This window comes from Halyomorpha halys, unplaced genomic scaffold, assembly GCF_000696795.3.
Source record: "Halyomorpha halys isolate HHAL.00 unplaced genomic scaffold, Hhal_1.1 Scaffold1052.1, whole genome shotgun sequence".
Taxonomy (NCBI): Eukaryota; Metazoa; Arthropoda; class Insecta; order Hemiptera; family Pentatomidae; genus Halyomorpha; species Halyomorpha halys.
In genome coordinates this window covers 6,588-20,955 of record NW_027106745.1, presented here as the reverse complement: position 1 = coordinate 20,955, position 14,368 = coordinate 6,588, and the positions used below count along the sequence as shown (strand labels likewise).

Below are 14,368 nucleotides of genomic sequence, written 5' to 3'. Positions count from 1 at the left end.
TACATTTGGAAGTACATTTATTATTGGCAGTTTAATTTTTCCTCATACATATTTTTCTCTGAAAAAATAATTTAAAAATGAGGTGATGGCTTGTATTCTGGGTTGATATATACACGAGTAAATGTGGTATTTATCAATAAGGCTATTGAAAAATTGTCTATGAATATCACAAAGTAGTAATGATTCTCAGTTGTTTCTTGGAATTAAATGCCTGTATATACTCCAACTAGGACAGGAAAGATGGGCCAACCTACAGGATACCATCCTATTTTAGGAGGAGGAGGTAAGTCCTTGGACTTACCGTATTAGATAAATCTTGATTTATCCAATGTATCTATAAATTTTTTTAATTTTGTTCAAAAGAGCAGGCATACAGCTTTCCAACAGTTCTATTAACATAGGAATTAGATAAAATGCATAGGATTTATAAATGATCATATGAACAAGAAAAAAATAATCCTCCAAAGAAATGAAGGTGAAAATTTTCTAATTTTTTATTTCTTCGAAAAATGGCATTTAGGGGGTTCAGGTTACCCGAAAAATGATTATGATTTTCTTTTTCTTAAAAAAAAAAATAAATTATTGACCCACCATAATCAAAGCATCATTTATATTTTTATAGTTTTGTGTGAATATAATATCATTTAATGGAATCAGTAATATTTTTTTCTTATTCTTCTAAGTGAGATAAATCGATTAGCATATAATAACTATAAAGAAAATGTATACTTGCTGAGCTGCACACCCAAAATGTTTAATTTTGTTAATAACATTTTTTTGGCCGGATAAATTGGAATAGCCTTTGACTTCACCGGAAAATCCCGAACATTTATCAAAGAGCACCATCACAATTGCATGAACGGTATGGTAGTGCATAAAATACGAACAATCAATATTGATTTTTATACATCATTTCAAAATTATTTTGAAGCTATCAGAAGTAAACAATTTATTTTATTATTGAAAATACAAAATCATGATGGAAGGGTCTGGAACAGATTTATTCTAGATTGACCGATAATCCTAGGTAATTCAGTTTTGTGAAATATCTTTATTTTTAAAAATAGTAACATTTCTGAAATTAGGTGCAGAAGAACCTCTATTATTAAATAAACAAATGTTCATCTATATATAATTACTTATTTAACTGAATAATATTTTTTATTAATACATAGAAACATAGATATGCAATATGTAAGTATACTTACCAAAGCATTTACTTTGATTTGTAGCTCTATCTATGAATACCTTCGAGCTAATGACCGTTCCGAATGGTAAAAACATCTGCATCAGTTCTGCATCACCGAATTCTTGTGGTAAGTGGTATATGAATAGATTGCATCCTTCTGGGCCAGATATGGAACAACCTGGAAAACAGCACACTGAATGATCATTATAATGTCTGCTCTTCAAAACAAACTTGGAAACTTAAAAATATTTTAGTCAAAGTTAGTGATTGTCTAATAAAATAGTCATGTACGGGAAACTCAAAAATTTATCTTTGAATTGTAAAATAACAAAAACTCTAAATATTATGTATGTTTATCTATATTAATGCAAAATAATAAGTACAGAAAAGTAGGAGAAATGGAGAATGTATAATACACTTTATCTGCTGTAATTTCTGATTGGTCAGATTGAAATGCAAATACAGCAAGCTGAGTTTTGTATATTGTGACATTAGTTCTAAAACCTCCTAAATACATTTTTTGTCTAAAGTAAACAATTCAAGACTCGTTCAAAACTTTACCATAGATAAAAACTGCAGCTAGGAGCTTTTGATTAAGGTTCGGATATTCTATTTTATATAACACATTTATTTGAATTTAAGCCTATGCTTTAATGAGAGTTGTGTTCTTGGTCATTGTAATATTGTAAAACAGATCTCAAGTTGTCCTTATTTTTTAAACTCCCACACTTCTGTTATTCTAGGAAATGTTAAAACTATTTTAGAAATTGTTTTTTCTAGTTTATGAGCTCAGGCTGTTGATCTTAAAATGGTATTATCTCATTATAAAAAGAACCTGGTAAGAAAATTCATAGGAATTTTTGTTAATTATAAAAATGAAAATTTTGTATCTAAAATTAGTATGGAAGATGTTGATCCCAAAATAATGTCATCTCATTATACAAAGAACCTGATAAGAAGATAAATAGGAATTTTCATTAATTATAAAAATAAATTTGAAATACAATTTTTTTATTTAAAATAAGTATAGTAAAACAATAAATGTTAAAGATTAACAATTTAGCTAAACTAGTAAAAGTTTATGATACTAGCAGAATATTGCTGTAACATGAAACCATGGTATGAATATATAAATATTTAATGTAAATAAATTAAATTAAATCTATATTTGACATTTAAGAGATAATCTAAATGTTAAAATTTACAGGGTGACATTAAAAATCAACTTTTATATACCATACCCATAGAGCACACCCATAAAATACATTGATGCAATTTCTTCTTTACATCTACATTATAACTTACAGCATTAAAGAAAAGAACGACATCGGAACTACAACTAATAGAATTTGAAGAAATGTAATTGGAGGGTTGGCAGAGTGCATGCATATGGTAAATCTCTTTTAGAAACTTCATTTCAGTCATATACAAATCAATTTAGTAAACAGAATAACAACAAATCAGAAAACGCTTTTTTCATTTTTTAAAAATTTTATTTAGTTACTTAAATTTTTCAAAAGCTTATTTAAATAATATGTATATATGTAAACATGTTATTAAGGATTGTATAGGCACTAGCTCCTGCCTGCAACTTCATTTGCATATGAAGTTAACAGGGTAGAATATATAGTTTAAGTACACAATATTTGATGTAATTAATTCTGTTTCTCAAAGTTCTTTTGAAAACTCAATATTTTTTTTTTTTTTGTATTTCAGTTTTATGTCTACATAAATCTGAATGTGAGAAGTATAAACTTTCCAAATTAAGAAGACACACAGAAATTGTTGTATTGATTGAATTGTTTGAAGAATATTAACAAGCAAACATTTCTTATGACCGATGATTTTGGATTTGTTTTGTAGAGAATTTAATTATCATTCAAATGAATGACTATGAAATCTAAAAAAATTAGTTTATGACAAGGAACAAACAGAAATGTAATAAATAGTTGTTCAGTCTTAGAATAAATTAGTACCATGGTGTTTATGGAGAAAAAACTGTTATTTTTTACTTCTCTGGATTTTTTTTTGCCAAAATCTACTAGTCAGACAAGCTCCATGAGCTCTAAGGGAAGAATACTTTGACCTGTTAAATGGGGGAAAAAATGAATCAGGAGAGAGAAGGTTGTTTTTCAGTTAAAAGATGTTCATCTCTGACAGTTAAATAACCTATATAACGGTAATTATTTTTCATTAGTAAAGTAGTATTAACTAACCAAATTTAACCTTGTATTATTTCAACCTTAATTACTTAATCAGTATTGTTAAAATTCAGATATAAGGTCAGCCCATAGTATTCTGAAACATTAAATAATCCAACTTCTCAGCCCATATTTGTCAGTTTAACAAAACTAGACAGTTAAAACTCAAATAGTAAATTGGTGTAATATTTGTGTAGAGCCAACGTTTCATCTTACATTGCAGGGCTTCGTCAGGTCTGTTTTGACAGAAGTCAAAGTCAGAGTGGAAAACTAGACGGTATTTAAAAAAATTGCAATTTGTTCCTAAAGTTATTTTATCTTATTTATTTTTACAATTTTTAATGTATTGTCTCCAATTTGTGTGAAAATATCATACACTTAGAAAAATATGTTAGGGAAGGATATATTTAATGTTAAATATATATATATTTAAGGAAATTTTAGAATATTTACTCAACTAATATGGAATCATATTAATGAAGCTTTAGCAAAATTAATTGATGATATAAAAATCTAAACAAATTAGTTCAATATAAAATATATACTAAAATCAATTAAATAAATGGTCAATTAAAAAATAAGGCATTTACTAACACATTTTTCCTGTTTGAAACATTAAATTGGTCTTTGTTCAATCAAGATATAGCATACATTTTTTAGAATATTTTTTTATTTATCAGTCCTAGATAATAGTTGTTATTATAATATTTGTCATAACTTTTTCAATGAAATATTTTCAGATTTGGAAACCAAAATTAATTTTTATATAATACTATACTTTTTAACATAAAAATCAAGTTATAAAACTCAAGGTATGATAAAATTAAAGTCATAGAAGTAATAGATTAGAGGCCTACATCATCAATGTTTACAGAGCAGTATGAAAGAAAAAAAAGTAGATAAAAAAACCATGACCTAGGGAATAGGAAGTAGACACATTCTATTATACATAAAATTACACAAGGACTGTGTGATACGTTGAACCACCTAAACATACATGAAGATATATGTATAAATATAATGCATGTAAAAATAAAATAAAATAAAACACTTTATGAAAAAAATAATAATACACGTGTCAACATATAACACAGAACATATTAAGGGTGCATTTCATTGGCATATTCACTTACCCAGAACTATACAAGATGAACATTAATAAGAGAAATGTGTAATTTTATGTGTTGTTGAAACATGTGGTAACTATTTCATATGCATCATATTTAAACTATTGTTATCTGTTCTGTACTTTGTTTGAAATCTTGTATATTAGTGTTGGTAGTTACCTTCTCTTTGTGATGCAGCCACTGCTGCTATAGGCTGTGGTATTGCCTGAGCGAATTGGCCGTACACTGCTGGGTATGCTGTTAAAACACCGACATACAATAAACATCGAGAGACATTGCAAACATATAAGAGGCAAACACAAATCAAAGGTTCAATGCAGTGAAATACTATTTCTAGAAACATAGAATATATAAGTTTTTTCTGTTCAGTTTATTCAATTTATAATTTTATTAATAAGTTTTATAATTAGATTTAATTTTTTTTTTTTTTATAGTTTATAATTAGGAAGAAATTTTGTGGAACAAATCATCATTGAAACATGTGAAATTCCAAAAGATTACTTATTAGTAATGTAAATAGATTACTAACTACATTTTAATGTTATTTTTCTTGAAATAATTAGATTTATGTGTTAAAATATTTTCAAAATCATTAGTTGGTGTATAACGGGATCATTAAGACTTTGGGAAAAATGGTATTAGTAAAAGACTATCGAAAATCTGAGGGAGGTAAGCATCAATATTTGAATAGGATTGAAGGCAAAGTTTATTATTATTAGCGTCTTAAATTAGGTATCAATGTCTAGTTTTAGTTATTTACTTTTGTGAATGCTTTCTAGTAGGCAACACAAAATTAGGCAGTCTAAACATTTGCATTAATGCAATGATCAAGAACAAATTTACTTGTACACTATAGCATTAGGATAACTATCGAAGGTTTAACCATTTATTCTATTAACCACTTTGATAGCAGAGTTAAAACCTCTATTAAAATAAATAAACTAAAATTTAATGGCTAATAAAGGAAATTACAGTAATAAAATTAATTAATTACTAATAAAAATGTTAAAAAGATAATTGGGCCACCCGTAGCTCAGTGGTTAAGACACAGTCTTACCAATTTGATGTCTATTGGTGGCACCGGTTGGAATCTGGCCTGGGGGCATTGCCTTTTTTCATTGAGTGGCGGTTCTACAAAATAAAAAACTTTGACCCCCAACCATGGTTAGGCAGTATAGGACTCCAACGGGAGTTTTGGCCAAAAAAAAAGAAGATAATTATGACCCTGTAGTTGGTACCTATTATTTTACTAAGATGTTGGATCATATATTATGAGATAATTAGATTAATTATTTTATATATTCTTGTTTGAGAGTGGTTTAGTTTATTCTTAATTTAAAACAAATTTGATCCTTTTTTTTCTCTCAACTTTATTCTTTACAACTTTTCCAACGTTTCGACCCTCAGACCATTCTCAAGGATACCTTCATGTTGATGTCATTTCCTTTTTCAAATCTTAAAAATGCAGGCTAATTGCCTTCTAAATAATTTTTTCCTAGATTTAAACCTTTTATAAAAGGTTATGGACCTGAGGTTAAGAAACTGTGCTTCAGAGATAAAAGTTAGATTTAACTGATGGTGAAAATCCTGGTTTGACAAAAAGGCAATAAGGTTTAATGCAATAAAATAGTTTTTTTTTCTACTTTCTTCATTATATGTTTTGATGTTATGAAACACCTCGAGTAGAAACTAAAAACTGTCATTGTTTAATTTTAATGATATTCTATTCAGTACAAATTATTAATTTTTAATAAAACTTTATCAATTATTTCTGGATATTTCAGTTGTTTTTTTTTAGAAATTCCTGAAGATACTATTCAGGTTTATCAGCATTTTTCCTTATCTATTTGATTTATTGATTTTTGAATTATTGGAGATTTAAGAAAATTATTGGATAATTGTATGAAAATAATTAAAATTACAGGTATTGGAATCAATTGATTATTCACTAGTGCCAATCTTTACATAGTTGTGAAAGAAATCATACAGGTACTATTTATATATACACATATATTTATATATTTTTTATTTTAGTATTCCCTAATGATTGATTGGATAAGTTTATATTCATCAAAATGAAGTATAGCTGACCTCAATCAGAAAAGTTTGACTCTGTACATTTCAGGAAAAGGAATTATAATATAAAATAAATTTTGAAAATTATAAATTACTGATAATTAATAAAATGAAGTTAATTTGGCACAAGTATTCAGGAATAGTGAGGAGCTTACTAGTAAGTATGGTCCATGGATGTTATATTTGAGGTTATAATCTATATTTAGGCTGTTTTACACATTAATAATTTAACCGAAGGTCTTATCTGTCTGTTTATCTAAGTTGGACATATATATACAATCTGCTGTATTAATATTATGAAGATCATAGACAGGAGGCATTGTGAAACTGTCAGTGAGGGTTTGGATTTGGGTCTGACCTGCCAACAGTTCATAGCCCACAACCTCAATACCAACACTTATTTAAATTCAAATTCTGGATCCCTCTTGCTTAACAGATAAGATTAATCTTAGCTGGCAAAAGGCTGAAGATTATTTAAGTTATTTAGTATTTTCTAAGTTCTTAAGAAAATGACAAAGATGGAAATAGGGAAATTCAGATTTTACAAATCATAGTGTAAGTTTTAATTTTTTTTTAAAATGTCAGAGAAAATAAATATTTTAAAATGTTAAAGTTAGGCCTAATCTGATCAGCCTAATTTCATGTAGAATACTAAAAAGCAATTTTCTTAAAACACTATGAATGTTTAGTAAAAGTTAGACAAAAATGTCTTGAAAAATTAATCAAATGAAATAATATTTGTTATTAAGAGTAGTCAGTTTTAGATAACATGCAGAGCTTAACATGAAAAACATGCATTAATTAACATTGAGGACATGCATGAAGTCAGTTATTTCAACAACCATGCGTAATATTTCTACCAATATTTAGTAGCTCAACTCATAAAAAACTATTCAAGAAAACATAAATTACAATTTTATGATATAAATATATGACACAATATGTGTCACTAATTTCCAACTATTCACATGGAAATAGTGACATGAGAGTTCCATTCCACAGAAATGCTTACTAAAAATTATACATACATATATTATGTATATATAATTTTTTTAAATATCCTCAAATGTACTAATACATGGATACAGAAATTAGTTTAAATCATAATAAAGCTGAAGTTATCTCACCAACTCCAGGATAAGGTTGCATCCCTGTATACGCAGCAGCGTGCTGCAGTGCAGCTTCTCCGTTTGTCAGTCCAGGAGCTGAAACAATTTATAACATATAATTCAAATTAATCAGTAAATATTATTCATTTTATGTATATAAATGTATAATAAGCCCTTAGCAGAAATCAATTCCACCATTAAAAAACATTTCTATAACTTTAAGCAAACAACTTAAGGTAGAGCTTAGGTTGGGAGGTTACTCTGAAGGGGAAGAAATCTTTATCCCTCTATACAACTTTGGACTGTTGTCTTCTTAAAAAGTAATCATCTTGAATTTTTATTTTATATTCTTTTGATCATGTGTAATGAATTATTACACATTTGATAGTTAATTCAATATATCTTTTAGTTGCATTAACAATAAAACAAAAAAAGTTGAAAAAAAGAGATGAAACTGTCACAAGACTGGGATAGATTTTTTTTTTTTAGATGTTAATCACAGTAACTGAAATCCCTATTTAATTTTAATTTAGGCAAACGATATATGTGAGAAAGTGAAAGTGAAAGTAGTTAAATTATCTAAAAAAGAAAAAAAAATTATCTAATTCTGGCCAGTTTCAGCAAAGAAAAAAGAATTTTGGATCTGTGCTTATTTTAAAGACTTTTTAGCAGGTTTCTATGGTAACCCAATCTCAGAAATTGATTATTGTTAATTTTAAAATACTTTGTCTTGAAATCATTTGAAGCAAATGTTCATATAGAAGAAAAAATTCAATAAAAATTATTTCTTTATTATATAAATATTTGCATTTAATTTATGTGGTTTAAGTTATTTATTTATAATTTCACATCTACTAAGTATCTATACTAAACACCACTCTACTAAATACTTATATACTATTTACAAAACTTATAATAATACAACCAACAATAAATTTTGTTCACACTCACAAAAAAATCATACAACACAAAACACTTAACTAAAATATACAAAATCTAGTATAAAATAAAGTATTTTAGCTAGAATTGATTCTCATGAGTAATTACAAACAACACAACATTTAAAATAAATAAAATACTTATTTCTCACAACTCATTTAAAATAAGATTTGCCAATTGCCTCGATCAAGTAGGTTGTCAGATTACTGTCCCCGAATGGAGAAACTGTCCCTATTATTATCATCATAAATTTTGTGAACAATTGTCTTTTACATAAATGTCAGATGATTACAGAATGTTTCAATGTGGTAAAAAATGAAATAAAAGTATATATACAATAGAATAATTAAATTAAATTTTCTCTCTGACCAGCAATTTCATAGATGAGTTAATAGTTTAATAAGTTATTTTTTATCTAGCTACATGATAAAATAAATTCTAGAATAAAACAAGAAAGAGAAGTATGAATGACTACTGACATGCATTGTCAAAGTACAACATGCATTAAAGAGAAATAAAAAATAATAAAAGAAGAAATAATGTAGTCTGAATATTCAAAACTGCAATATATTTATGGCAATTAATAAACTGAGTTGGATATTAAAAAAAACTTAATAAACAGTGATTAAATATTTCTTAGAAAAATATAAACATTACTTATTGAATATTTTATATGTTTTTGTAAAAGAAAAATATGAAGATAAACAGAATTTATAAAAATAATATTAAAAAGTAAAGGAAAAACAAAACAATTTTTCATAAGTTTCAAACATTTAAAACAAATATTAAATTTTAAAAAATATGTATGTATATAAAATTTACATTATATTTGATTCAAAATTTATTGATAAAAATTAAAAGTACTTACGAGGTGGGTAGGTTTGGTGAATTCCGTTAGTATAGATCGCTGGTTCTGTAGCTGGTGGCTGCCCGTTTGGTGTCTGTGCCATGTTGAAGTTGGGCACCGTCGGTGATGGAAGGCTTGGTAAAGTTCCGTTAACTGTTGGTCCAGGTGTACCTCCACCTTTATTGACATATTACAAATATCTTCTAATAATTTAAAACAACATAAGTTCTAGTAAACAGTCGAATTCTCATTTCTTATCAAAAGAAAATCGAAAATGATACTGAAAAAGGAGGTGTTCGTGAAAGAATATGATTACCTATTAAGTGAAACATCATGTAGTTAAAAGGAATTCATGTGAAAATTCCACAGAGGCAGAAGGACACAATAATAATAATAATAATAACATGAATCATTATTCACATCACCTTTAATTGTTGTTTTATAGCTTAAAAACAGTTGCAAATTTTAATAAATAAAAAGGTATCATGAAAAGTCATTATAAAAGTAATACACTATAGTATTGATCAGCAATATTTAGATTATTAATTGTTGACTTTAATTAAAAATTAATCAATAATTTGTTCATTTCTGCTTAAATTTGATACTGGTAGTTAATAAATTTAGAAATAGACCAAACTTAATAAATTGGCTTTCTTTTCTCGACAATGAGGCTTAAAGTGAAAAAATAGAGACTGGTACTTTAAACATTGAAGAAGTTGATAGTTTCATCCTTTTTCCTTAAGTATTTGTGAGAGTTATGAAGAAAAAGATTTGACTACTTAAATATGAGAATCAATTCTGCTAAGACAGTATATGCTGACAAATAAAAATTTATAGATATATATTTCAAGAAAATGAAGTAAGTACAAATAATTATTAAAAAAGTATTTATAAATCTTATTTCTGGTGTTGACATATCAGCATATTCTAAAAATTATTCCATACCTTATTTACTCTAAACTTTTTTTAACATAAACTGCTTATAATGCAAATCTGAATGATACTAATCTTGACAATTAATGTTATCAATAAGGAATAAATAATTGTATCTATACATAAATAAGGCATTTAAAAATAAATTTAATTATAGAAGTTAAACGTTTAAAAATATTTTTAAAAAATCCAGAAATCAAAATTTGCAGCATATTTTTTATAATGTACAATAGAGACAAAATTATTTTTTTTAAATATGAACTACTAAAAAAGTAAGTTGAGGAAACAACATGATTAATCAAATACAAATTGTTTCATGTCGATTTAATTTTATATACATTTGTCACTGAAAAGTTAAAATTCATTCATTGTATACTACATTTTTGTCCTATAAACAGCAATACATAATTCTTCATACATAAACAGAAATATATACAGAAGTCTCTTAAACTGTTTTAAGTATAAATGATTCATTTCTTTTGATCTACCAAGTTTAACCTATGTTTCTTTTTTCTGGGTATTTATATTATAGTGTGCAGTTAGAGATATATTTAATATAAAATATTTGATTTTCTAAAATGGAAGAAACATCAAATGTTTCACTGATCATTTAATGTGGAAAGAAATTTAGATGATAGTATATTTTTAAATACAAAAATTGTGATTACTTATTTTTGAATCTGAAATTGTTATTTGATTATTATTTTTTTTTTGTTGCAAGAAATCTTGATTTCCAGCTGTCCATTATTTTATCAACTACAAGTACAATGGATCATCACTAATTTACGGAAATAGCATGGTAAAGATGAGGAAGAGCAAGATGATTCTCCCTCAGTGGAGTTAAGATGTCAACTTTTTTGGTTGATAGATCTCGCATCCAGCTCCTCTTCATATTTTTAAGTGTGTTACCTGACATGAGGGTTGGGGCCATTTCTTTTATGAGTTTGTAGGATTGTTATAGTGATAGTGCGTTTACATATTTGTTAACAGTAGTCATGTGATGGAAGCTGTTTGTAGCAGAGGGAGTTAAGGTATCTAAATTAGTAACCTCGTAACTGTAGTGGCATTTATTTGAATCCAGCCTGATGGGAGGGAGGGTTAACTTTTATTCTGTGGAGGCCCCACAGAATGAAAACTTCACTCCCCACTCTGGTTAGAATAGGTTGGATAACTATAGGTAAATAATCCCTCTCCCACCCATATGTCAGAAATGACCAGGAGAGAGTAAAAAAAAAAAGTTGTCATCTGATGATCATTTTATAAAGTAATGTAGCTAAAATATCAAGGAGCTTTTGTTATAATTCTAAAATATTTTTTACCTGATAAATTTGAAATTTGTTAATGCTGAGTCTTTTTAAATCATTGTATATACCAGTGATGATTATGTACAATACACATATATTTCAGTTTGTAAATTTATGTGTTAAATTTCTGTCTAATTTTTAGTTAAATTCAGAAAAAAAAGATGAAATTATTTAATGAATAAATTAATGCTAATAGAATATGTATTCACTAATTTGTGACAAAACTGTTTGTATTCCTTCATTATTTGGTAAATTTTATAAATGATACTTAATTGGAACAAAAGGCCATAGTTAAAAATGCAGTAACAAGTTTTAATTAGAAGATCATCAAATTATTTTTTCTTTAACATGTATATAATTTATAATCTAAAATATAACATGTATATAATCTAAAATGATAACCGTTAGATTATTGTAGAAAATTAGAAAACTTTTTCAACAGACTAAGGGTGTATCACTTACCATTTAAAGTATGTGTTGCCAAAGCTGCCATTGGGTTAATGTAGGTTCCTTGGGCTGCTAATATAGCTGCCTGCTGCATTTCCTGTAACACATCCAACTATCATCTGAATATAAATAAGCTCTTTGCACGGACTGATTCAGATAGAAAAGTTTAAGCAAGAAATTTAGTAAATGAGAAAACTGATATATTTTTAGTAATAACAAATAGCATTATACGAGGATCATTGCAATATAAATGAGTTAGAATCACATTCTATATAATAAAACAATTGCCTCTTCATAATGTTACTACACAATAAATAACAAAATTTACTAATTAGTAATTGTCGATTTCTACGATGAAGAAGATTTGTAATTAACTTCTAATTATGATTAAAAAAAACAACAACATATTTTAAGGTTCTAAATGAATTAATATGAAAAATTCAGGCCCAATGTTGTATAGCTGTTTTTATGTTGAAATTTATATACATTAGATACTTAGTTGTAAAACATGGTATCTGGTATTTCAAATAGAAGGTTTTGGCTTCACCACATTGTCTAGGACTGACTTTTAGAGATTTTTGGGGAAATTTTTATTTTTAAAGATATGATGTTGTTAAATTATGATTTGTAACTCCAGCATTAAAAAAAACATTTTTATTACAATAACAAACATATCATTTTGAAAGTTGAAAGTCATTTTTTCAATTGCCAAATTTTATGATTGAGAGCCTCATAAGTGTATGATGGCTGCCCGGATGAAATGACTGCCCGAACCGGCATCTTCCACGCCTGCCTGTGTTGGGTTTTATATATATATATATTAGTTGATGTATAGATAGTGTTTAATAGTGTATGCATAGATAGTTTCAATAGTGTTCGATTAATGTATATACATTCTCAAATATAACAATAGCGAAGTATTGCTGGGCCTGCTAGCATGACGAGAAAAATTGCCTACAATTTATAGAATGAGGTTACAGAATATGTGAAGACTTTAGTCTTACTGTTTAGGTATAACGGGGGTGATGTTAAAATGCATAATATGTTAAATTGAGGTGGCTTATGAAAAAGATAAAAGGTTATATGAAATGTAAGGATTAGTTCTGTGCCTGATTAACCAGTCTATGGACACCACGTCTTCTTAGAGCACCATAGCCGATAAGAAAGTAGGTCGAATTAATTTCATCGAGTCTAGCTTCATTTAATTTACCGGAAAAATGGTTTATCTTAAGAGAGCTTCAATTTTCTTTACGAAAGCCAAAAATCAGCCCGAGTTAAAAGGTAGCACTTATAGCTTTATATACAATATACATTTAAAACTTGTAACAAGGGAAGTAAAAACATATGATTCAATCTAACACAGTCCCTTTGGGTTGTACTTCCTCTTTTATATCACCCTGGGTCATATCCAGTCTCTTTTAATAAGTTCTAAAACCTCTCATTACTGTGGAAGGGCTAGGCCCTTTGTATTTATCATGGTCCATATCTAGAGACGGATTTAGTACTCTTTTACTACTTGCGATTCTATCTCATTCCCTTTTATGCAATGCCTTCTCCTCAAAGCCACACCACTTAATTTAAAAAGGAACCATTTCTTTAGTGTAAGGATTCTCGTGGATAGTGCATTTGTTGTGGATAGGCAGGTGCCAATGTACAGTAAGATGGTGAGGATTTAACATTCATAATAAATAAAGCACTTTCTTAAACAATAATTTTGGTCGAATTTATTTATTATTATGGTATAAATTAAATAAAAGTCATGTAATGAAATTAGTTATCGTTATGCGATTGCATAAATTCTCTACATCAGACAGTAAGTGTGCTTCATAAAATGAGAGGACATACTTCTAGACTGTTTATAAATCGAATAAAAACCCCTTTCCAGTGATTTTCTATAGGTTTTCTTTCTCTAAACCAGCATCACAGGTGACATAACATCGACAGGGTAAATATCTATTGAATCAGTGAGCCGAAGGTACACGGCATCCCGGAACCCCCACAGCTGGAAATAAGCCTTATTCGAGGGGGGCTTAGGGAGGGCGGGAACAGGTTGTCAACTCCTAAATGGGGCTAAACCTTGTCTTCTCTCTCTCTTCTCTTCGCTCGAAGCAGCTTCATCGATTGATCCCAACACCAGCCTTCGCAGGAGCGAGCGGTTGAGAAAAACTACTTCAGTTCAAGTAAGAGCTGTTCTAT

General features: G+C 27.8%; 1 protein-coding gene across 5 annotated transcripts in view; it reads right to left on the bottom strand.

Moving 5' to 3' along the window:
* Positions 1–12,284, bottom strand: part of LOC106688102 (CUGBP Elav-like family member 4) — a gene marked incomplete at its 5' end in the record, with an annotated part of 20,654 nt that extends 8,370 nt beyond the window's left edge. Inside the window, 5 exon segments of one of the 5 annotated variants that reach the window (XM_067045069.1) lie at positions 1,209–1,367; positions 4,677–4,754; positions 7,721–7,798; positions 9,510–9,665; positions 12,188–12,284. In XM_067045069.1, the coding sequence (XP_066901170.1) occupies positions 1,209–1,367; positions 4,677–4,754; positions 7,721–7,798; positions 9,510–9,665; positions 12,188–12,284 (568 nt within the window). 5 annotated transcript variants of the gene reach the window in all.
* Between the last annotated feature and the right edge of the window lie 2,084 nt (positions 12,285–14,368).